General features: G+C 36.0%; 3 protein-coding genes across 4 annotated transcripts; all 3 read right to left on the bottom strand.

Moving 5' to 3' along the window:
- Positions 1–1,016: 1,016 nt before the first annotated feature.
- On the bottom strand, positions 1,017–2,825 carry mrps26 (mitochondrial ribosomal protein S26). The gene is made up of 4 exons (XM_059565531.1): positions 2,378–2,825; positions 2,068–2,214; positions 1,397–1,520; positions 1,017–1,189 (listed from the first exon to the last, which is right to left on the bottom strand). Exons 1-4 carry the CDS (start codon positions 2,596–2,598, stop codon positions 1,055–1,057), a joined length of 627 nt encoding a protein of 208 aa, XP_059421514.1. The 5' UTR covers positions 2,599–2,825; the 3' UTR covers positions 1,017–1,054.
- Positions 2,826–4,001: 1,176 nt separating this feature from the next.
- neff2 (neuronal intermediate filament family member 2) lies at positions 4,002–7,304 on the bottom strand. The gene is made up of 3 exons (XM_059566363.1): positions 6,170–7,304; positions 5,410–5,534; positions 4,002–5,243 (listed from the first exon to the last, which is right to left on the bottom strand). The coding sequence occupies exons 1-3, from the start codon at positions 7,145–7,147 to the stop codon at positions 5,183–5,185; spliced, it is 1,164 nt and encodes a 387-aa protein (XP_059422346.1). The 5' UTR covers positions 7,148–7,304; the 3' UTR covers positions 4,002–5,182.
- Positions 7,305–12,621: 5,317 nt separating this feature from the next.
- On the bottom strand, positions 12,622–22,211 carry si:dkey-33c12.4 (uncharacterized protein LOC560112 homolog). Of its 2 annotated transcripts, none has more exons than XM_059566361.1 (18): positions 22,099–22,211; positions 21,664–21,707; positions 21,479–21,557; positions 19,916–20,100; positions 19,753–19,836; positions 19,605–19,673; positions 19,268–19,453; positions 19,028–19,186; positions 16,095–16,170; positions 15,921–16,011; positions 15,692–15,833; positions 15,474–15,578; positions 15,238–15,328; positions 14,147–14,297; positions 13,988–14,062; positions 13,760–13,862; positions 13,445–13,551; positions 12,622–12,835 (listed from the first exon to the last, which is right to left on the bottom strand). In XM_059566361.1, the coding sequence occupies exons 1-18, from the start codon at positions 22,124–22,126 to the stop codon at positions 12,715–12,717; spliced, it is 1,896 nt and encodes a 631-aa protein (XP_059422344.1). In that variant the 5' UTR covers positions 22,127–22,211; the 3' UTR covers positions 12,622–12,714. The 2 variants fall into 2 exon arrangements, with proteins under 2 accessions (XP_059422344.1, XP_059422345.1); XM_059566362.1 differs by having other exon boundaries at positions 19,916–20,076.
- Positions 22,212–23,165: the final 954 nt, after the last annotated feature.

Below are 23,165 nucleotides of genomic sequence, written 5' to 3'. Positions count from 1 at the left end.
ATTTTAAAGTTGAAATTGTGTATTACAAATGCTAGTGACTGTAAAATACATATTTTAGGTATGAGAGTGGCATATGCTGTATTTATATATTTTGATAGGGTCATTAGGACTGTAGGTTTTGATATGCACACCTGGCAACCCTGTGGGAGACTCCATCTGAGAAGCCACGCGATTCGTAATTTTGTGTCTAGTGTGACACAGTAAAACCTTACTAATCAGAAATATTATATAGATATGATTAAGTGATATTGTAATAAATATAATTTAATTATTAAATATCTTTGATTAATTTGGCGCTAAACTCTTGCTGAATTTGGAACCGGATTCTAACATACTACTTTTTTACCATATCGTTATATAAAGAGTAGTATGCTATATCATTATATTTTTAGAGTAGTATGATATGCCGATCTGAATTGAGCATCTATTCCCCAGGTAATTTAAGATGAGGCAAGAATGTTAAAGCTAAAATATTATTCATAGATCTATTGTTCAATTATTTGTAATTCACTATTCATTTTTACAACCTATAAAAAAAGTGCATTATTTGATCTGAATATATAGTAACTGTTGCTATTGTGACGTGACGCAAGGATTGTGAATATTTAACCTCATAAACACTCTCTTGCTAGCATATATAATGTTTAAGTGTTATGGCTAAATTGTTTTGGCACTTCCATTATTCTACATTTAAGCTAACTAGAATGAAATCAGTACAAACTAGACATTGTTTTGGCATTTTTAGATGTCATGACATCAGTTGCTGCATTTATTGTATTAACTATTCTGACTAGCGAAGAACCATCTTAAGAAGACAGTCCTAAGAGAGTCTTAAGAAGGCAGTCCTTTGAGACATTTTGAGTTCCTCATATAGTGTACACACACACACACACACACACACAGATATCACTCACTACTTCCAATGACTCTCTCAAAAAGCACTCATATGGATCCATTTTGAGAAAACTTTTCTTTTTATGTCCAGACAGTTTAAACGATGACACTGACAGAATATATTTTATGTACATTGTAGGTATTTTGGTTTTTGAAATCCCTATCGCTGAAATGCAGTCCGTTTGACAACACGTCCTTCTTTATCAATGGCAAAGTTGTAGTTTTTCGGGTTGTCAAGAGCCTCTTCAATCCGCTGATCTAGATTGTCCGGTGTGATGAAGTCCTTTGCCTCTTCCTGAAATACAGATGAATGCAGGGTGAGAGATGGGTTAGATTAAAAAAAAAAAAAAAAACCCTATCTGATAAAATTATAACATGGATAAAAACATGTCATCCTTCTTCAGTTTGTAAATTAATCAAATAAAAATACTGCAACACAAAACAAGACAGCACTACTCATACATTGTTTAAATTTAAGCAACGTTTCTGTAAAAGCTCTCACCTGTAGAAGAAGAATTTGTCTTTCTTTCTCTTTAATGTAGTTCTCCAGCTCTTGCTGGTGTAAGATGGCTGCTTCTCTCTTCTTCAGCTCAGCAGCCTCAGCCTCCTTCTGCATGCGTTGCTCTCTTGAAGACCAGATTCATACACATTCATTTCAAACAGCAACGCAAGTATATCTGACTGCATCCCTCACAACTAAAAATCACATCACTACAAGTTACACCACCTAAAACAAAAAAAGCCAATTAGGGAACGTCATCAGAGCCCCTAAAGGAAGGAGTAAACTAACTGCAGTCTTTCATGTATAGGTGAACTATCCCTTTAACTGCCATACACAAATCTTTTGCAACCTCATGAGATATACAAATGCATTCTCACCAGATATTGTAGGGCATCCAAGGACTTTTTGTCTACTGTTTTATGAATGTTGATGCAGCTTGAACTCTCTCACAAGATGCCCCTCATGTATCTCACTCTAAAGCAGGGTTTTGGGGCCAATGCAGTGCAGAGTTTGGCTCCAACCCTGATCAAAGTTACCTGCCTGTGATTTTCTAATGATCCCAAAACCATTGATTAGCATGCTCACTTGTGTTTGACTAGGGTTGGAGCCAAACTCTGCACCGCATTGGCCCTCCAGGGCAAGATTTGAATAGCCCTGCTCTAAAGACTCACCTTATTTGATACATTCTTAGGTTTTCAGCATCATTCAAGGCCATCAGTGACCGGTGCTCTTCTGCTTCCCTTTTGGCTCTTTCCTCTGCCACGGAACCAACCTCTTCTTCATATTTCTTCCTCAACATCTGCTCCTTGAACTCAAGTCTACATGCATAAATGTTCAAATATATCAGTCTCAACCAGTTTAGGTGTCAACCGTGATGATAAATACTGCGAGCTTGGTAATCAGAAAACCAGATCTATTCACTGGTGACTAGACATAAGTTAATGATCTGTCAGGAGACGGTTTAATGTCATGCAGTCTTACCGCAGGGCTCTCAAGATCAGACTGTATTCAGTGTAACGCTCCTTCAGTACAACCATTTCTCCTGGATCTACGGGAGGGGGGGTCTTGACCCGTCCCAATTTTGACTTCGCTTTGGGGTCTGTGCGAGATTTCCTTCCCCTGACAGTTTCGATCAAAACAGCAGTACGAGGAGAGAGCAGACGGACTACAGGAGTGTGACACCTCGATAAAGCCCGCAACATCTTAAAGATTCAATCTAATTATGATTAACCTTAAGCGTCTATGCAGACCACACAGTCAAACACCAAATGAATTAAGGAATATAGTAAGGTATTATATAGTAACAGATTCCAGCATGGCTACATAACATTGAGCATCTTCACCTAGGCCGCCATGTTCTTGAACTTTAACCAGGGAAGATGTTTCTTTTACTCGATCCACAGTCAAGACTGAGCTGAACGCAACGCGCTATCTACTGCCGCGTGCTGGAAGGAAGTAGAACTGCGAACCGTTAGGAATCGTTAGGAAATAAACTCTTCTGTTGTTTATTATGATTTATTTGAACTATTTCGGCTCCTTAACGGATCCATTAACCGTTCTGTCCTGTGTCGGAAGAAATATTTGGGGGAAATGATCTAAAAAGCGGGCTAGAAGGCCTAACCTAGGTAATAAGGTAAGCAGCCATAAACTTACTGTTGGTTAAAATACTACAAAACAAACAACAATCTGGTAAGTTAACGTTAACTGTTATCGTATTCCTTTTTTGATTAAACATCGCTGACAAAAATGCAGAACATTTACATAAAAAGCCAACCATATGAACACCCAGTATACATGATTGTTGTCTCTGTGGAAGCACATTTCTGCCACAAAAGAAAAAAAAATGTTTTGGTAAATTATAATTATAACATAAAAGTAATATTTATGGCATAAAAAGTCAAAATGATGATCATTATTATGACATAAAAAGCAAAAACTATGACATTAAAAGTCGACCACTTACATCATATTAAAACAGTTAATTATAAATTTAAAATTAAATAAATAAATTTATGCATTTAGCAGACGCTTTTATCCAAAGCGACTTACACTGCATTCAGGCTATCAATTTTTACCTATCATGTGTTTATGACATAAAGAGTCAAATTTACAACAAACCGACAACTAAGACATAGAAATATATAAATAAATAAAAACTGTCATAATTATGACTTGTATGTCACAATTTACACATTTACAATTTTTTTTTTAAAAAAGAGAATAATGTTTATATGTGTGTATGGCTGAAATGGGCTTCACATTGACAACAATTTGTAGTTATATTATTATTTATTTATTATTTTATTTATTTATTTCTGACTTTGACATGACAGAAGGTAAGATCAGTAAGTAACTCAGACTGAATCATTAATGTGTCTGACTGATTCATGAGGGGTTTGTCCACTAAAAAGAACCAACTCAAATTGTTCAGAAATTTGACACATTTTTAACTAATAGAATCAGGTTTGAATCATTTATCATAAACCTGCTAATCAATTTTTTTCCATCTTAATGTGAAAATGTTCCAAAGGGGTTTTAATTTGCAAGTTTTGGATATCTGGTCCTCACTGCATGCCTTAAACACAAACACACAACAGAGACATGCTCCAGAAGAGGTACTGTTGCTTTATTCAGCATGTAATTTAGTTGCAAACATACAGCACCATTCAGTTCAGAGACTGTCATGATAAAACAGACTCGGTTTCTTGTTCATTTCCAAATTACTGATAATTGACATACATTGTAACTTAGGTGACACAATAGAAGCAGATGAAAGCATGATATTTGTATTTTAACCATGAGACTTAAACTCCAGTTCTAGAGCTTTTATTTCTACTCTTGATTTTCAGTCATGCTTTTATCAGGTTAAACACCGTAAATGCTAAAGCAAAAAAATCGAATATTCTCAACCAAACAAACATATATGAGAAGGCGAACACAGACATATAGCAAATTAAATATTACTACAACATTTACTAAAATGAACACATTCTAACTTAACTAACATAGCTAAAACTTAACTGTTACACTAACTACATGTAATCTAAAGAGCCAGGGACGGTAGACAGTGTCCTGTTGACTGATTCTTGGTCCATTGTCGAATTAACAAATTGTCTTTAGTCCATTTCTAGCACCCGAAGTGAGTTGAGACTGAACAATGATTCACTTCAACAAACAATTGGTTAAAAGTTTGCATGTAAGGGATCACTGGCTAATCAGATTTTCAATGGGTGCTGGGAATGAAACAAAAATGACAATTTAGTGAAAACTATTATTTGCAGAACAATATAGTATTCTTTAAGTTAAACCATCCAAGGTCCTCCATTAGAATCTGCCAACATGACACTGAGCCCTGGCTGAGTGAGTGCTGCCCTTAGCGGTGTCTCCAAGGCGGTCAATTGTCCATTTTCAAGTGTAAAGAAGAAGGGGGATCTCATTATGTGTACCTCTTGTGTGACACAAGGGCTCGTCTGACTTTAAAGCGATGATATGCTGCGGTTTAGTTTCATGGTAAGATGGTGTAATTAGGGTGAAATTAGCTGAAGAACTAGGATCAGAAGTAAATGTAAAGGTTATGGATATGGATTTGGCAACAAGGGTCTGAAATGGTGGTTAGTAAGGTTTTTTTTGGGGGGGGGGGGGGGTTGATTTATGTGCATCTCAGTGTTTGGGAAGGTGATGTATTTGTTAGTAATTCAGGATGTAAATGTGGGTCTGACTCAACTGTAGCTATTCAAAATATGAATATGATGAATGTGAGTTACTAGGGTTTTGTGCTTTAGGGATTTAGGCTAGGGCTGGTAATGTGGAATACGTAAATCGAATTTCTTCTCCCTCCAGGAGTTTCCTGTAAAGAAAAAAATAAATTTAAGTTCTAAACAAACCACATCAAATCAATAATCATTTTTGATCTAACATCAAAATAATTCTTCATTCGTTTTGAATGCACAAGAATGGTTTTCAATTAAATTGATTAAAGAAACTGAAAATGTCATTCTGTCAAGTATATTAACCTGTAAGCTGCAATCTCAACATCCAAAGCCATTTTCACGTTAAGCAGATCTTGATACTCCCGCAAATAGCGTGACATTTCCTCTTTCGCATCCGCAATGTCCCTCTCTAGGTCACTTATCCTCTCCTAAAAGTGGTTCAAAAAAAATTTAAAGCATAAATTAATGCTGATATGCTTCAGCGTTCCTACACAGTTTTTGTGCCAGAGATACAGAGTAGTAGAGCAGAATTTCATCAATCTTAAAGATTTTAAGTCAGCACTACCTTTCCCTCTAGAGTCAGTCATGACTCCGCACTGATGGAATGAGTCAGCATCAGTAACATTTCTGCAAATTTGGTATAACTTAAACCTTACAATGCCGAAAGCACTGCAGAAATATTTTTCCATCAATGCTGAGACTCTAGAACAGTAAAGGTCAGACTCAGCACACTGACTTGTCATGGTAAAAGCAAATGTACAGTCTTTGTGTCAAGTCTGTCCTCAACAAATAAGCAAACAAAATCTTTGCATTTCCTTAAGACTACTGCCCCAGTGACAGACTGTTGTACCCAAAAAGGTAAGATTTTTGGACATTTTAAATGAGTGTATTATGCCAATTGACATTGTTCCGGTTATTTTCCATTTCATTAATCTTCTCATTTATACAGAATGTTTCCGCATTCAATAGCATAAATGGCCTCACTTTCTAAGTGTCTCCACAGAGACATTTGTGTGGTTGTATTGCAATTACACTTGGATTGATTGCTGCTGGTGAACTATACCTGGTACTTGTTGACCTCTGTGTTCTGTGTCTCCTCTAGCTCCCCTAGTTGTGCATTCAGAGAATTTATGACATTCCTCAGTGCCTCAACCTCAGTGGAACGGGACTGCAGCAGTCGTCGATACTCAGCTGTCTCCTCACGTACCAAGCGCACAGCCTCCTCCTGTTTATCTGTCAGCTCCACTACACTCGCCACCTTCCCCCGGAACCAGGCTTCAGCGGTCTGCATGTTGCGTCCAGCCAGGCTCTCATACTGTGCTCGGATCTCTCTTAGAGCGGCCGACAGGTCCGGTCTACTTGTGTCCAGCTCCACGCTGAGGCTGGCAACCTGTAGCTGGACCCTCAACCCCTCCTGCTCCTCTGCAAACACTTGCTTTAAGAAGGCCAACTCCTGCGCCAGGGAGACCACACTGGCCTCGGCATCACAGCTGCACAGAGCGATCTGACCTGCCTCCTCCCGCAACCTCTGCACCTCTGCCTCTGCCTGGCTACGCCGCCGCGCTTCTTCCTCCCAGCGCTCGTGCAGCTGTGCATACGCCTCCCGCAATTTCTCCCTCTGCACCTCCATGCGTGCTTTATTCTGGGCCTCTTGGTGCAACTGCTCCCTGAGGCCCCGTACCTCCTGAAGGTAGAGCTTCTGCACACGGGACGGCTGACTCTGCCTGCGCTGCAGGCCCTCTAGCTGCAGGAGCAGCACCCGATTTTGTTGCTCAAGGTATCGCACCTTCTCAATGTAGGATGCAAAGCGGTTGTTCAGACCCACCATCTGCTCTCGCTCTTGGGTCCGCAGCTCCAGAAGCTCAGCGTTCACGATGCTCGCCTGACTCAGGTCACTCTGCTCCCAGCGCTGCAGCGGCTCCAAACGTGTCGGCCACCTGGAGGACGACAGGGGCCCCCGGGAGAGCCGGTAGGTTGTTCTGCGGGAGGGGGAATCTTCCCATCGCCGGGAGATGGAGGTAATGAATGGGTCAAAGCTCATGATGCAGGATTTTTTTTATTATTTTTGTTTGGTTTTCAAATGATGTTGATGTTTTGTTGGTTGGAGAAGTTTTTCTCTTTAAGTCCCCCTTGTTCTGCACACCATTAGTGGAGATGAACCGGCACTGCACCAGTTCAGAAATGCTGCAGAGCAGTGTGCTTTATACAGGACACACATACACACTCTCTCCACACACACAGATCCTCAGCCAATCAACAGCTCAGCAGTGTCATGATGCTGCCAATTGATTTCGTGTTTCTTTTTTAGCCGGAGAAGCAAATCAGGAGGTAGAGCAGACTGATACATCTTTAATATAGAGACATTGTGCATGTTTCCAGACATTTTTTTTATGGCTGTGAAACTACATGTGAAACATTTTAAAGCATTTCTCTCTCTTCCAGGAATGGCGTTGCCTCTTGCTGACATCTTTGGATCTCAGAAAGACAAATCTCTGACAAATTATCTGATTCATCAATATCGCCTTGCTGTAATTTTAAACACATGCGGTTATTTTAGGATTTATAGGATAAGGTTTGGAGCAATATACAATTCGTTTTCCATTGAGGATTTTTTCGCTAGTATATTCTAACCAAATATGGGTTATAAGTCATTATACAGCATTGCAGCGATGCAATAAAATGTAGGAATTAAACATTTTAGAGACTTACTCAGCCTCTAAAATAAAGTTACCTGTGATATGAACTTTGCCACAACGTCCCTTAGCGCATACAGCTCCTTCAGTATACTGAAAGATAATTAGTTAAAGCAATTAACCAAATATATATATATATATATATATATATATATATTACTCATTTTCTGACTTTCAATGTATTTTGTTACCAGGAACTCTTATGGAAAATCGCACAGAAACAGTTGCAGTCAAGACATGGAGAAGAACTGTGACGAAAATCCATCCAAAATATTCTGTGATCAATGACACATTTAAATACACATGTTAGTATGCCTGGTAACCCATACAATACATTCAAAACCATAAATAATCTAAAAGTAAGTGAAGGCTGAAAATAAATACACACACATATACATATATATATATATATATATATATATACACACACACACATATTACATAAATGTTATAGCATGCCAATTACTTTTTTGAGAATATACAGGGTGACTTAGTTTGCTGATATTAGATACCAGCTTACCATTAGTATACTCCAGAATCTTGTTGAGGTAATGTAAAATAAATGCACTGTGCCCGGTGAGTGTAACAAGCATAATGTTTGCCCAAACTAAATCTGGAAAAAGATAGAGAGAAAATGTTAAAGCCAAAATGTTTTTATAAACAATAAGATGTTTAAACCGTTTAACACACAGAGTGAAACAAAGTAGAACTCTCAGTAAACAAACTTTGAAAAGCTTTAATGTCTCCCAATCAACTTCCTCAAAATATTGTTTGTGGAGTATTTTCTCATTATTGTAAATCTCTTTTTGTCCTGGTCTTCTTTCTGATTTGATAAAGATCCCTCATTGCCTACAGGGAAGATGACATATAAACTGTTCATTCAGGTGTTCATTCATGTCATAAATATTCTTCCATAATACTGCCCTCTTGTGTATATATTGTATCTGTGCGAGTGCATGTGTGTTACAGATGGGCATGTTCTTATTCATTGGAGGCAGCTATAGGTCCACTTTCTCACCTGACCCAGTTACAAGGACCGGCCCAAACTCTCAAACTTGGCCATCTTTGTACCATTTGCCAAATTCGTTCTTGTCATTTCGCATTTGTTTGTTACCTCATTACCTTTGTTTTAATGTATTTGTCTCGTTTGTTTCTTGTAGAGTTTCGTATCATAGAGATTGGTGAATTGTGTTTAGAGTGTATTGGAGTCTGATTGTATCTGTGTCTTGGTATTTCTGATTTGCTGTTCTCCATTTACCTGACCTTTGCCTGTTTGACTCTCATTCTAACTTCTCTGTTACGAGCCATTCTACTATATTGTACATGGTGAATGACGTTTTGATTGTAAAAAAGTGCTTTACATAAAAGGTGTTGTAGCCATTTAAGAAAATGTATTTTTGTTTTATATTTATGATTAAATATTATTTGTGTATTTTTTCTTTATTTAATTTGTTAGTTATGGAAGAAAATTGTATAAGTCATGAAGGGTATGGTAATGAATTGGACAGCACAGCAGTGAGCCGGAAGAAATGGAGTGGGTCAGACACAATTTTTGACCACTTCATACTTTTTTGTTTGTAGAAAATCCCTTTTTTGAACGATTTTTTTGTATAATTTTTATCTTAATTTTAACACATACTTTTTGTTGATCATTTATCAAAATCAAATAAACAAGTAAAATCATATTGAGGAATGAAGTGCGTAACAAGACCGAACCCACTACCATGCTTCCGCAGCCTAAAGGCTAAAACAAAATGAATTAAAATAATCATAAAAAATCTTACAACAATAAAAACAAGGAATTTAAAAACTTTAAAAATGGATTTAAAATGAAATAAAACAGCGAAGAATAGAAAATGGTTATACCAAAAATAGAGTTTGGAATCAGTTTGGACGTAGCACAGATGCAAATGCTGTGAAAAAATGCAAAAAGATTTTGAATGAATTTAAACGTGGCTAATGTTAGCAATCTTGGCCCGTATGAATAAAGCATCTCAGAAATGCTCTGAAGAATATTCTTAAGCTTCAACTTAAGTGTCAAATAATTCAAGGTTAAAAGTAGGACTTTTCTAAGAGTAGGAGACTTTTATAAAGAAGCTAAAAGCAACTTTCAGTGAAGTCTAAGGCTGAGATAGTGAGCCTGCTCATGTGAAGTCACAGGAGCACAACACCAGTCATTTAATGTAACTACAGTAAAGAACATTTCATTAAGACACTGAAATATTTGTAAAAAATGTAAATGCTTTGCAAAATTTTCACTAAGTGTTACTGATGCTTCATTTTCTATTGGTATGTCTCCTTGTTTACAGTTGGAGCATGGATGTGAACACGAGTTCACTCAATGAATCACTCTTATTCTTGAGTATAGGAATAAGAGTAAAATTAAAAACTTTTAATCCGAGCAGCATTATACATAAAGCCCCAAGGCCCATATTCACAAAACATTTTATCTTACAACTAAGAGTTCTCCTAAATAGCAGTAAAACTTTTTAGCTAAGTGTTTTCTCTTAAAACCTATTCACAAAGCTGCTGAGACAAACCTTTACCAAGAAATAGATAGAAGTATTAAGCTAAGAGAAAGGGTGGGGTTGACCTCATTGCAATGGATGATAGCAATGAGTAAATTAAAATTACAGATTAAAATCTGTAAATTATGTCCACAATACTAAGTCCACAATACATTTGTATATGTATTGTACATTTGTAACATATTGTAGACACTGTATATTCTGTACTTACTGCTTATCCCACTTCTGGTTAGATGCTAACTGCATTTCGTTGCCTTGTACCTTACATGTGCAATGACAATAAAGTTGAATCTAATCTAATCTAATCATTTTACTAACTATGCCCACAATGATTGGCTGATAGTTTCTATCAGAGATTTATTCATAGAAATATTGAAGAGCGCAATATTGCCACATTCAAATAAAGATTTTAAAATGCAGGCTACGCATCACTAGTTAAAAAAAGTATATGTTCAACTAATTGTCAGCCTCTTACACGTGTGCTTCTCAGACTTAGTGAATATGCATAGAAACGGCCTTTTAATGGATGATTGTAAGACATGCAAACAAAAAAAGAAAACCAACAAAAGGAAAATTTGTAGTTGGGATAACCTCGAAAACTAAAGGTGATAATTTAAAAGCTAATTATTGTCAAATATATATATTAAAAAAAATTATATTCTGATCCAGCAACAGCCATTTTAGGATAGTTTGTGGCTTGGTTTTAGTGACTTAGGAGTCCTCTTCACTACTCCTAATGCTTCACAGATTTAGGAGCTAGTTTTAAACTTTTTCACTTCACTTTCATTTTAGTTTTAGTGTTAAAACGCTAAAAAGAAATTTCTATCTGTATGATATTACAATGTACCCACATTTGACCTGTGCTTTGGAGAATAGATGATTCAGCTGCAGGCACAGTCTTCTAGCAAGACATGCAATATCATTTGGCATGACCATGATTTGGTATTTTCTAGCCATTGAGTGTATACTTACTGTGGTGCAATTTAAAATTGAATGCGTGCATTCAATAACATCCACTATGGTTTCAGACATCAGTACAGATGGCTATCCTTTCAAACAGTGCCCCGTTTAAGTGAATAGGGGGCAATTTCAGACACAGCCCGTCTTTACCCTTATTACTTGTTTACATCGGTGTCTTGTTAGTCTCATTACCCCGGTGTATTTAAGCCCTAATGTTTTCTGTGTTCATGGTGAGGTGTTGTTTATCCATGTTTTTATAGGCATGCTTGGTTTTGTTTCTCTGTCTTGTTCAGTTTTGCTGTTTTTAAATAAACTTAAATAAACTAAATCTTTACTTTGATCCTGTAGAGCAGAATCCCCAACACTGCATGTTTTTGGTGTCTCTCTTATCTGAGACACACATTTGAGGTCTTTTAGCTTTTGAATGCCATAAAATTCATCCAATTCTAATAACAAATGACATAAGGCTTTGAAAAAAAGTAACCTATACATCTATTGTAAAATACTATTAATCTGGGTTTAACAATGTGAATGACTTTAACTTTAGTTTTATCTTAGTCATGATGAACTCAGCAGGAGACCCATGAACAGAAATGTTGTGCATCAATATCCATTTATAGCACAGCCAGTATACTCGTTACTATTTAATTAAGTAATGCGGTGAAACACAAGCCAGAATATTGAGTTACATATTATAAATGACTAAATGATATAAATTATTTGACCCAGTTACAAAATACAAAAAAATAATAAAAAATTCAAAGAGTTTCCCCATTTTTTTAGGGCACCTTTTATTGTATTAGAGAGTCATTTTGCATTGCTTAACAGATATCAATTGTAACTACATGGACTTTTTTCCCTTACCTACGGCAGATCATCTCTACAGCAGAAGTGGCACAGTACATCAGGAGTATACTATTGACACATGTAATTATTTTCACTTGTGACATTTCAGCTTTTACAGAAGCAGGTAAAAACCTGCAGATAAGAAGTCCAAATAAAACGTCTCAATGTAACAATACTTATGGTTTATTTTTTTCCCCAATTGCTGTAAAAAAAAACTTGAATTTCTGCATTGAACATTCAAAAAACTTTTGACAGCCTTAACATAAAACGTATCGTCACGGTCTTGAAAAACATTAAAACCAATAACTGACTTGGTAAGAAGGAATGTATTATTCTGTGGAACCAAAAAATAAATAAAAATACATTGATTAAAACGCATCATTGTCCAAAATATAAACTTTTCAACTTTGTGTACAGACTGACATTAAGACTTTTTTTTAAACAGAAATGATAAAATATTCAGAAGAAATGACCAAACAAACACCAAAGCCCCACGCTGACGTTTTATGCATGTGAATTTTTACTGTATTCAACTAATTACAGTGATTGAGATGGTTAAATCCCTGTCTGTGTGCTGGGAATCAGGGGTGTGATTTGGCTTCATTTCGGTCAATGCCTTTGTTTTCTGGTATATGCTTATAAGTGCAGCCATTCTTAATACAGCCATTTGTCCTCCAAAAATAACATTCATCAGGCTGTTTGCTGAGGGAAAAAAAAAAAAATTATTACCATTAAACCATAACTATTGAGTTACACAATATTATAAAATTACTGTAATATCTATTTCATATCTTCAATTTGAGGAATAGGTATTAAAAAAAAAAAACTCATTTTCTGGCCACCCTAGAGGTACAGTAGTTTGTTGGCACAGATTTGAAAGAAATTAAGCATCATCATCACCAAAAGAATATTGCTCACCAATGGAGTGAATGGGTGCCATCAGAATGAGAGACCACACAGCTGATAAAAACATCAATAATCCACAGTGATGTAAAGTATTTAAGTTACTATAAATTAACTATCCTCTTTGTGAATGTGAGTACATGAGCAGTATATATAGCATTTCCTGTTCCACTGGAATCATGTGGATTACTTGTGCCATTTGGACTCTCATTCTGACGGCACCCATTCACTGCAGAGGCAAGCAAGTGATATACTGTTAGATTTCACGCAGTAAAAATCGGTAAAGTGTGTTAAAAAAAAAAAAAAGTGTTGTTTCAAGTTGTTCATTCTGATCATACATTTAAATTCAAAAACCTAAACACAGACGATTCATGTGCAAAAAAACTAAATGCAGACATGTTCACTCACCCATTCTTCCCTGAGGACTCCGTAGATGCATCTCTGGACACTCCAAGACGTGTGTGAATCCTATCTGGATAACGCACCACTAGAGTTGTCCCATCAATGGCATAACCCTGCAAATCACAAAAACAAAGATAAAGACTTATCCCCCCCCCCCTCTCTGAAAGGATAAAATTGATACAAGATCTTCATTTCAGTGGAAACAAGGGATAAACCCCAACCACTGATATCACCTGAGAAGGGTTGGACATATTATAAGCAGCTCTATGGTCATCTGCATATCTTACAGTTCACTGAACAAAACAGGACATACATACTCACATGGAATTCTTTGATGGCTTTCTCACAGTCCTCCTTCTTGGCGTAGTTAACAAATGCACAGCGCCTCATCTGTAACACTCTTACACTATGGACATGCCCAACACTGTTTCATAAAGATAAATTTATGCAACAAAATTTAAATTTATTAAAATGTGCTCCATCCCATCAATGCTGAATAAAGCATTTTACTGGTTAAAAAATGTTTGCAAAACAAATAAGGTCACTTACGATCTGAATAAGTCATAAAGCTTTGGCTCTGTTATAGAAGGCACCAGATTTCCGACCCAGATAGGGAATAGGTCTCTGTTTAAGGATGAAAGACAGCCAGATTCAGGCGATTTTGAGGTGAAAGGCTTTAGCACAAATGCCTGTATGTGCGTGTCTTACGGAGGATGACGATGAACTGGAGAAGCAGTTGGCATACTGGGTCGAGGCTGATGCGGAGGAAGAGGTCTGAGGGGGAAAATAGCTGGAGGTTGTGGGTTTTGCTTAACGGACATAAACTTGCATTCTCCGGGCACTAGGACAGGGCTTAAACCTGCATAGAACGAGAGTCAATTAAATGCAATCTCAATGTATTACTTGTATTTGTCCCCCTCACTATTCATATTTATGAAATCAGCATCTCTCTGATGTTTACAAAAAAAAAAAAAAAAAACTAGGAAGGAACGAATAAGATACGCGGACAAAACATGCCCCTGCACATTTAAATTAAAACATTTTACTACGGTCATGATTAAAAGTGATGGTGAAAATGACAACAAAAGTGTTGATTGTAGCATCACATTTTTATCCGCTCATGATGAATCAAATTTCTTTGTACACATTGTTTTTTTTTTGGCAGTGTTGAGCATCGTAACTAATCACATACACATCTGTTGAGTGAAACCAATAAGGCCTTCATTCATCTCGGAACACAAATCAAGATATTTAATGAAATCCGATAGCTTTCTGGCCCTTCCATAGACAGCAACGCAAATACCACATTCAAGGTCCAGAAAGGTAGTAAGAATATCGTTCATATAGTTCATGTGATATCAGTGGTTCTATACCTTAAATTTTATGAAGCTATAAGAGTACTTTTTTTGTGCGCAAAAACAAAAGATAACGACTTCATTCTGTTACGGTCTATGCAGGATCCGAAAGCTCTCAGATTTCATCAAAAATATCTTTGTGTTTTGTGTTCTGAAGATGAACAAAGGTCTTACAGGTTTGGAATGACATGAAGGCGAGTAATTAATGATAGAATTGTTATTTTGGAGTGAACTATCCGTTTAATACATAAATTGACAAAATATGGAAAAAAAAACACACATTTAAAGAAATGTATACAATTGGATTCCAAAATAAATAAATTAAAAAAAAAAAAACAAGAACTCTCTCCCAGGGGGCAAATACTGCCCCTTAATAGAAACGTTAATGATATATACATGGTTTATCATATACATATATGCACATTTTATCAAGTATTATCATACCTGACAGACCAGAGAGACTTTCTAGGGCTTTTTCTACAGTTCCATGAAGAATAAGGGCATTTGAACTCTGCTCTTTAGTGAATCCCATTTCCTGTTTATGAAACAAGCATCTCTCGACATTACCATTCTGCTGCTTTTTTTTATAACCGAAAACATAAAACCAATATGCTGCCAATATTCAAGCAGCATCAGCACTAAAACAAAGTGTGATCCATTAGCTATTCTCAACCACTCACCATAAGCTGCATGAGCTGCACCCTCATCATTTCCTCAGCTGCATCCTTACATGTGCGGTCCAGTTTTAACACTTCATTATATGTAACTCTGGCTTCATAGTATCTCTGACAGAAGGGGAAACAACAAGATTGTGAGAGAATTAAATAGCAGATGGGCATTTGTGGATGAGCCTGTACTCTAAATGATGGATGACACTGTCTAAACACTAAAGCAATACCTTCAGTCCAACAAGCGCTTTTCCTTTTCTGTAAAGACCTTTAATCCATTTGGGGTTCATAGAAAGAGCAATATCAGCATCATTTAAAGCTTTCTCATACTGCAGCATCTTTTCATAGCAGTAAGAACGATTCCCAAATAACCTGCACCACAGACAAACAAAAACACATTAATGTGCAACCTTCGATCTAACTAGAAGTTATGCTGTAATTAAAACTGTCAACACCTACTTATACTCTTTAGGATTGTGTTTTATAGCATCTGTAAAATATTTCACTGCCATTTCCAGGTTACCGGAGATGGCATACTGGTTACCTATAACTATAGAAGAGAAGACGGAATTAGGAAGAGGTTTCATGACTAAGCCATTTTTAGAAAAAAATAAATAAAAAATCCTGTCGCACCTGCCAACTCCATGCTTCTCGTAATCAAATCATTTGTATTGACAATCTCCTCCGACTTCTCCTCCTTGATATCGATCTACAGGAATGACAATTTAAATGTTATGGAAATAAAGCGTATGTCAAAAACTGGTTGCTTTCACAAAATAGTTCAAGAGGATTATGGTTACATAAAGCTACTTCTGCAAGAATGTTATACTGCAGTATAAAGGATTTAAAAAAAGTGTATCTTCTGCTCACCAACACTTAAAAATAAAGGTGATTAAAAGGTTCTTCACAGCCATGCCATAGAAGTAACATTTTTGGTTCCCCAAACAACCATTCAGTCTAAGGTTCTTTAAAGAAGCATTTCTTTCTTGCCTTTTTATAACCTGAAGATTCTTCTTTCACCACAAAGAACTTTTTGTGAAACAAAGGTTCTTCATTTAGATAAAAAGGTTTTTCTATGGCATCGTGAAGCAACTTTATTTTTAAGAGTGAAGGCTACATTTATTTAGTTAAAAACACAGTTAAACAATATTTCTTATAATATTATTACAGTTTAAAATAAACCCCTTTCTCTTTGATTTTAAAATGTTATTTATTCCTGTGAGTTTCCAGCATCATTACTCCTTCAGTGTCAGATGTTCCTTCAGAAATGAATGCCAATTTCTAAAAAAAACATTTCATATTACTATAAATTTGTGGAAAAATGCACTTCTTATTTAACAACTCTTCATTGTTTGATGAATATAAAGTTTTTAACCCAAATTCATTGTGTGAATGCCATGGTTAGAGTCATGCCTCTATTTGGCCGTCCAGCACAAGATGTGACAATGCTGATATATGATGTCAATAAACAGGCTAACCCACAACAAGGCAAAGTTCCATGTTTATGGTAATTGTCTGCATTGTTGACAACTGTTTTAACATAGGTCAGAAGATGTAAATTATTCAGAAAACAAATGAATGCTGTTCAAGTTTAATTTCATTATCAGTTTGTGAAAATCTGTATTATTGCAACCTGTCTGCTTGCTGTACACACATGGTGTTAAACAATAACTTTGAAAACTCTCACTTTTATACAGTTCTTAAGCAATTATCACATTGCTGGTGCTTCCCTTCATTTTCTCTTTGGAATCTCCTCAATACTCCCATCACAACTACTTCAGTAATCTTCTGGCCTGTTTTTAACTGTGGCATACTTTGTTGTCTGGACCAATAAATTCAGATTTCGGCATCTGGAACTTCCAGAGACTTTTTGAAAAAAATAAATAAATTGAAACAAAATCGTAATTGCAATTAGACCGAAGTTGTGATTATCATGCATATCTTTCAGTGAAGCATGGTTCAGTGATTAGTAGTAAATCTTTTTTTAGTAGAAAAAGATTTTAGTAGTAAAACTCGAAGACCAGAGAAGAAACCCAGGAAATCCCTATAGAGGACCGGTCACAAATCACAGCCTAAGCCCTCGCGGTCTTCCCGAGTCCACACTTTCATGAAGTAATGCTGCTTTGACTGTTGGGTAGGAGTCTGCCAGAAGTGCGGATCGAGGGTCTATAGCAGCCACAAAGGGGATGCTTGTGAACACCCTTCTAAACACTAAAATGACACATGGGACACCCTACAATCTCATGGACTTGCACGTGGCAGCCATTGTGAGTCCACAAGAACAAAAGTGCACATGAAGGGTGTTTCCCAAACAGAAGGCTTCATATCGGGGCTGCCACGTCATCAAAAGTCGCTGAAGGCCATCTCAAAAGCAAGGATCCTTGGAAAACAGCCTTCGTTTCGCTTCCTTCATTTACCTGAATTTGAAGAATGTATGGGATGTATCCTTCGCAACCTTCAATCACCCACAATCCTTTGTACCCATTCCATTTCATGAAAATAAACTGACGAAAAATTACTCAGTACTGAGCTTGTCTGAATTTATTATGCAAAGTAAGACAATGTAAAATAACATTTTCGAACATGAAAGGGTAGAGGTTATCCTTTGTTTTGGTGTAAATTACTTCCTAAATGCTAAACTGCCAATAATTTAAGCCACGGTGAGACTAGACGAATGCGATTCATTGTATAGCATTAATAGAAAGCAAAAAAAGTAAAGATTTGTTATGAAGTATTTTTCCAAAACTAAGTTATATCAGTGTTTTTGTGCCGTAAAATATAACACAAACCATAACAACAAATGTCAATACTTTACTTAACCTTTTCTTATAAGTGTGCGCTGTAAATTCAATTTTTTTTGGCTCTAGCTCACAAAGGGTCTATAAACAGAAGATTTAAATGCTTTCATTGATTCAACGTGACCAGTAAACACACGACTATGGCAATATGTTTTATCAAAGTTCTAATTAGAATTTTCATAATAAAATATATCTATAATGCTAATCAACATGGCCTTTATCTCTGTGGCATTTTCACATGCTTTCAGATGGAGCAGTATTAACTACACCGCGTCGTAGTTCACTGAGAAGCTACGCAAACAGCTGTCATTATTGCGAATGTTTCCATAATTATACTATTATATAGTCTGCAATTTTTTGTGTAGCTTGTTAGAGAGCTACGGCTCTGTGTAGTAAATGCTACTCCATCTTAAAAGCAGGTGTTGGAGATTTACTACTAATCATAGAAACTTTACTTTGTGAGAGCTTTACCCGTGAGATGAATATGAAAATCACATGCAATTAATTGTGCAGCCCTGCTATTAGACATCTGTCTGACATAATGGATTACAGATTTATGAGTTGTTCCATTACAAGTTAAAAACTATTTTAATCCCACTAGGATGCAAGCACTGTAGTTATCATATATTCACCTGTTTGTCTCCGAAGCTCATCTAAATTAGCTATAGATAATGAAACATTACACATCACAGAATCACTAGGCAGTATAACACCTGATTTTTGGACATGCAGTGTCTCAAATGAGAAAATAAATGAGTCTCTACCAACCTGTTTTCGTGACGGAGTGGTGTCTTTCTGCTCAGAGCCACATGGTTTTTTTGTTGAGTTTGCTTGATCATGTTTCTTGTCAGGTTTGGGTTTTTGTTCCAGTTTGCGTTTGGCAATAGCAGCTGCGTTTGACACAAAGCAGCTATTCATGTCAAGCTCCTAAGACACAGAATAAAGCACTGCCATGAAAATCAGCATCTTCCACTCAGTGAACAGCTCTTTATCTATAAAACAGCTCACCTCTGGTTCCGCAGTTGAGTCTTCCTCACCATCGTCTCCGTTGTCTTCACTACTGCTATCACTGCTCTGCACAGGAGCTGAGGCACATTGAGGCCCAGGAGGCAGAGATGAACAATTTTTGTTTTTCATTTTATTTTCATTTTTACCAGCATGCTCAATCTTTTCTGGTCCAGGGTCAACTTGAACCTTTAATCAAAGAAAGAAACAAAAATACACTTAGACTCCACCAAGATCAAATAAAGTCTGTCTTTTCAGTGAGACAAGTACAAAACGATGGAGGTTTGATGTGTTATCAGTGTCAAACTACTTCATTTTACAAACAAAAACTTTTCCTCACCAGTTTATTTTTTTCTTTATCTGCATTCTCCTTTTCTAATTTTTCCAGCCGACGTCTCTCCTTCTGTCTCTATTGTAATTCAGAAAAATACAGCTTAAAATATTCACACTTTTTTTCAGATAAGACTTTTTTTCACTTATGCCCTCACCATCTTTTTCTGTTTTTTCTTCTCTGCTTTTTTCTTAAGTTTTTCTTCTTCATCCACTAGCTCTTTTGCATTTCTTTCTGCTTCCTAAAATAAAAAAGTTAAATCATTTTTATTAATCTTATAAAACAAGATAATGATTGAATCACAGGTGTTTGACACAAACCTCAGCTGTTATGCATCTGGATGGTTTTGGCAGACTTCTTTCAAGGAAGTTGCGAGAAAAGCCACAGTATCTGTTGTTTGTACGGAGGGCATATCTATCGTCATTGTCATCATCATCATAATAATAATCCTCGTCAGATAAATCTTCATACCCTGTAAGAGCTGCAAACCTATCCAATCCTGGAACTTTAATACAAAAACAATTTGCTTAAATATCACAAAACCTTAAAAGTAAATATTATATAGTGATCCGTTTATTATCTTTTACATTGAAGGAGTAGTTCACCCAAAAATTTGCTGAAAATGTTACTCACCCTCAGTCCATCTAAGATGCAGACGAGTTTGCTTCATCATAACGGATTTGGAGAAAATTTGCATTACATCACTTGCTCAGCAATAGTTGCTCTCTGCAGTGAATGGGTGCCACCATAATGAGAGTCCAAACAGCTGATAAAAACGTCACTGTAATCCACCTGACTCCAGTCCATAAGTTAATAACTTGTGAACACAAAAGCTGCATGTTTGAAAGAAACAAATCAATCGAGTCTATAATCCATAAGGCTTCCTCCAGTGAATAAGTCCATCCCCCGTTGTAGAATATCTTTTAAAAAGCTCAAGTCAAGGAGTTCTATATGGCAAAAATCTGACATTATTGGTCAAGACAACAAAGCTGAGATACCTACAGAACCTCTAACAATCTCAAACCTCTCTCATTTGCAAGTATTCTTCTACTTTTCTTTTTTGGCCCACAAGTATTTCTCTATCCTGTTGAGTTCCTTTTTAATGGTAGTACACATCATTTTTAATGATTATATTATACTTCAAGGTTCCTTAATAAAAAATTCAATAATTCCTGTAGACATAATATCCACGTAAACGCTCACATCAAAATGTTTTTTGCTTGTAAATAGTGCTTGATCTCTGCATATTTCTCTCCAAATTCAGAAGAGAGAACTTTTTCAATGGAGAAAAAATACTATGGATAAAAATACTAAAAATACTACTTTTTCAGCCGGAAGCAACAGTTTGAAGTTGATGAATTTATTACAAACAACTTTTCACTTCACAAGACATTCATTGACAGACTAAAATCGTGGGCATTCCTTGAGAATTCAAACAGCTGATAAAATCACATTCTGATGGCACCCATTCACTGCAGAGAATCCAATTGTGAGCAAGCATTAACTGAATCTGTTCTGAAGAAACAAATTTTCAGCAAATTTTTAGTTTTGAGTTGACTATTCCTTTAAAATTAAGAATAAGAACTTCATTAATACAATAGGAACTCTAATATCCAAAGAAAATAAATCCATAAATCATGCAGCCTGATAGACTTGAATATTTCAGTCTGTGTTGCAGAATCGGAGTTCAATTTCATGTAAAGTTTGAGAGCACTAGAACATGCACAATATTAGGAGTAGATTTTAATTATTCCAATTAGGAAATAATTCCAAACCTGCTCTCCAACCACTGATCGATATAGTTCAGTGTCTACAACAGGTTTTAATTAAGTGAGCGTGGATGACTACTGGGGCGTGCACAAGTGAGATAAATTATGTCTTACCAAACCTATAACCAAAACTTAAGGCATCTAAAAAGCTGTGGTTTGCAGGTCTATCATTAATCAAATCGACCACTGTCTCCTAAAAAAAAGGAGCACAGAAAATGGTAGTTACAGACTAAAACCTACAACAAAAATAATGCTGATTCATATCTTCTAAATGAATTTACGCGAACGTAATGACTTACGTGAGTCCGCATGAGGCGCTCATTTTCATGCAGCCGGAAGTATTCTAAGAGTCAGTGGAAAAACATATTGTAAAGTTTGAACACGCCTCACATAGACAGAGACACACAAATAATGAATTTTGTGGTATAATTCTGCATATGTCATCAAAGCATGACTGATCTTTCGTATACTACTTTATTTAGTTTGTAATAAATAAAAAAAAAAAAAATATATATATATATATATATATATATATATATATATACAATTCATAAGGCAGAATTAATATATAAAGAAAATGGCAAATTCTTGCACAAATTCTCCAACATTAGCAAGCACGTATTGTTAAACGACACATCATGTAATTAATTATTAGAGCCACATGTGTTTGGCGAGCAGGCGAAGTTTTGGTAACGTTATACGTCATAAAAAAAAAAACCTTAAGCAAATCTTACCTGGTCCTATGGTGTTCTTTCTTGACATTTTAGCGAATATATTTATATATATATATATATATATATATATATATATATATATATATGAAACTAATTCTAAATTATAAAATATTTAAGTAACTTCCGGATGGTTTAACATTCCATCCAAACGTAGTGTTTTCTCGAGATTCTAGTCCTTTGCAAACAGTGCGCGCTCACACGCATGCGCATATATACGTAGAACGCTCAAAGTGCACCACGTGGTGCAGAAAAATATCTTTACATTGAACAAAAAAAAGACGAGTGCGTTTATACCATATTGTGAAAAATATTCGTTTGTCTGTCAAATCTAACACAGGCTATATACTTTAATGTAAACATTTTTTCCCGTTCTGGGTTTATTTTTGCATGTTATTTTTATAAGGCTTACTTAAATTAAAAAAGAATAGGCAAGATAGGTATAGTTTCTGATAATGTATGTAAGCCTTAAGAAAATGTAAAAACTGGAATAATATAATAGTTGAGCCACTGAAAGTTAACTTATTATCGGTAAGTTTATAATTTAAACATCATTGGTAAAGAGTTCAGGGTAATTTGGGACTTTTAGCTTTAAACCACTCATCCATAATGTTTGTTTCAAACATCAAATGACATAAATCCAGTGCAGCTTGAACCACTAGATTACTTTAGATCTTGGTTGTGTTGAGAAACAACAAGAGGGAAAATGCTCTACAGTAATGTATTGAAGGTGTGGAATCCTTGATTCATCACAGCCTTCATAAAATATATTCATTATTATTTTGCATGATCATTGATCAAATTATTTAATCAGTATTTAACCTCATAGATTATTAGTTGATTGATTAAAATTATTATTTACCATACACCAGTGAGTAGACACTGAAAATGTATGTGTATCTTTCTCTCCCTTAGTGAGAAGTTGGAATGTGTAACTAAGCTTTATACATGCTGAGTTTTTATTCTCTCTTTATTTAGGATCACTGTGACTGCCCAAGTTTGGCTGTCCAGGTTATAGAGGTCATTAGGACCTCTCATCTACTTGACCAACGTGTAATCAGAACATATGC

This window comes from Carassius carassius, chromosome 14 (genome assembly GCF_963082965.1).
Source record: "Carassius carassius chromosome 14, fCarCar2.1, whole genome shotgun sequence".
In the NCBI taxonomy this organism is placed as follows: domain Eukaryota; kingdom Metazoa; phylum Chordata; class Actinopteri; order Cypriniformes; family Cyprinidae; genus Carassius; species Carassius carassius.
Note: the sequence above shows the minus strand (reverse complement) of the source record. Positions and strands in the feature narration are given on the sequence as shown.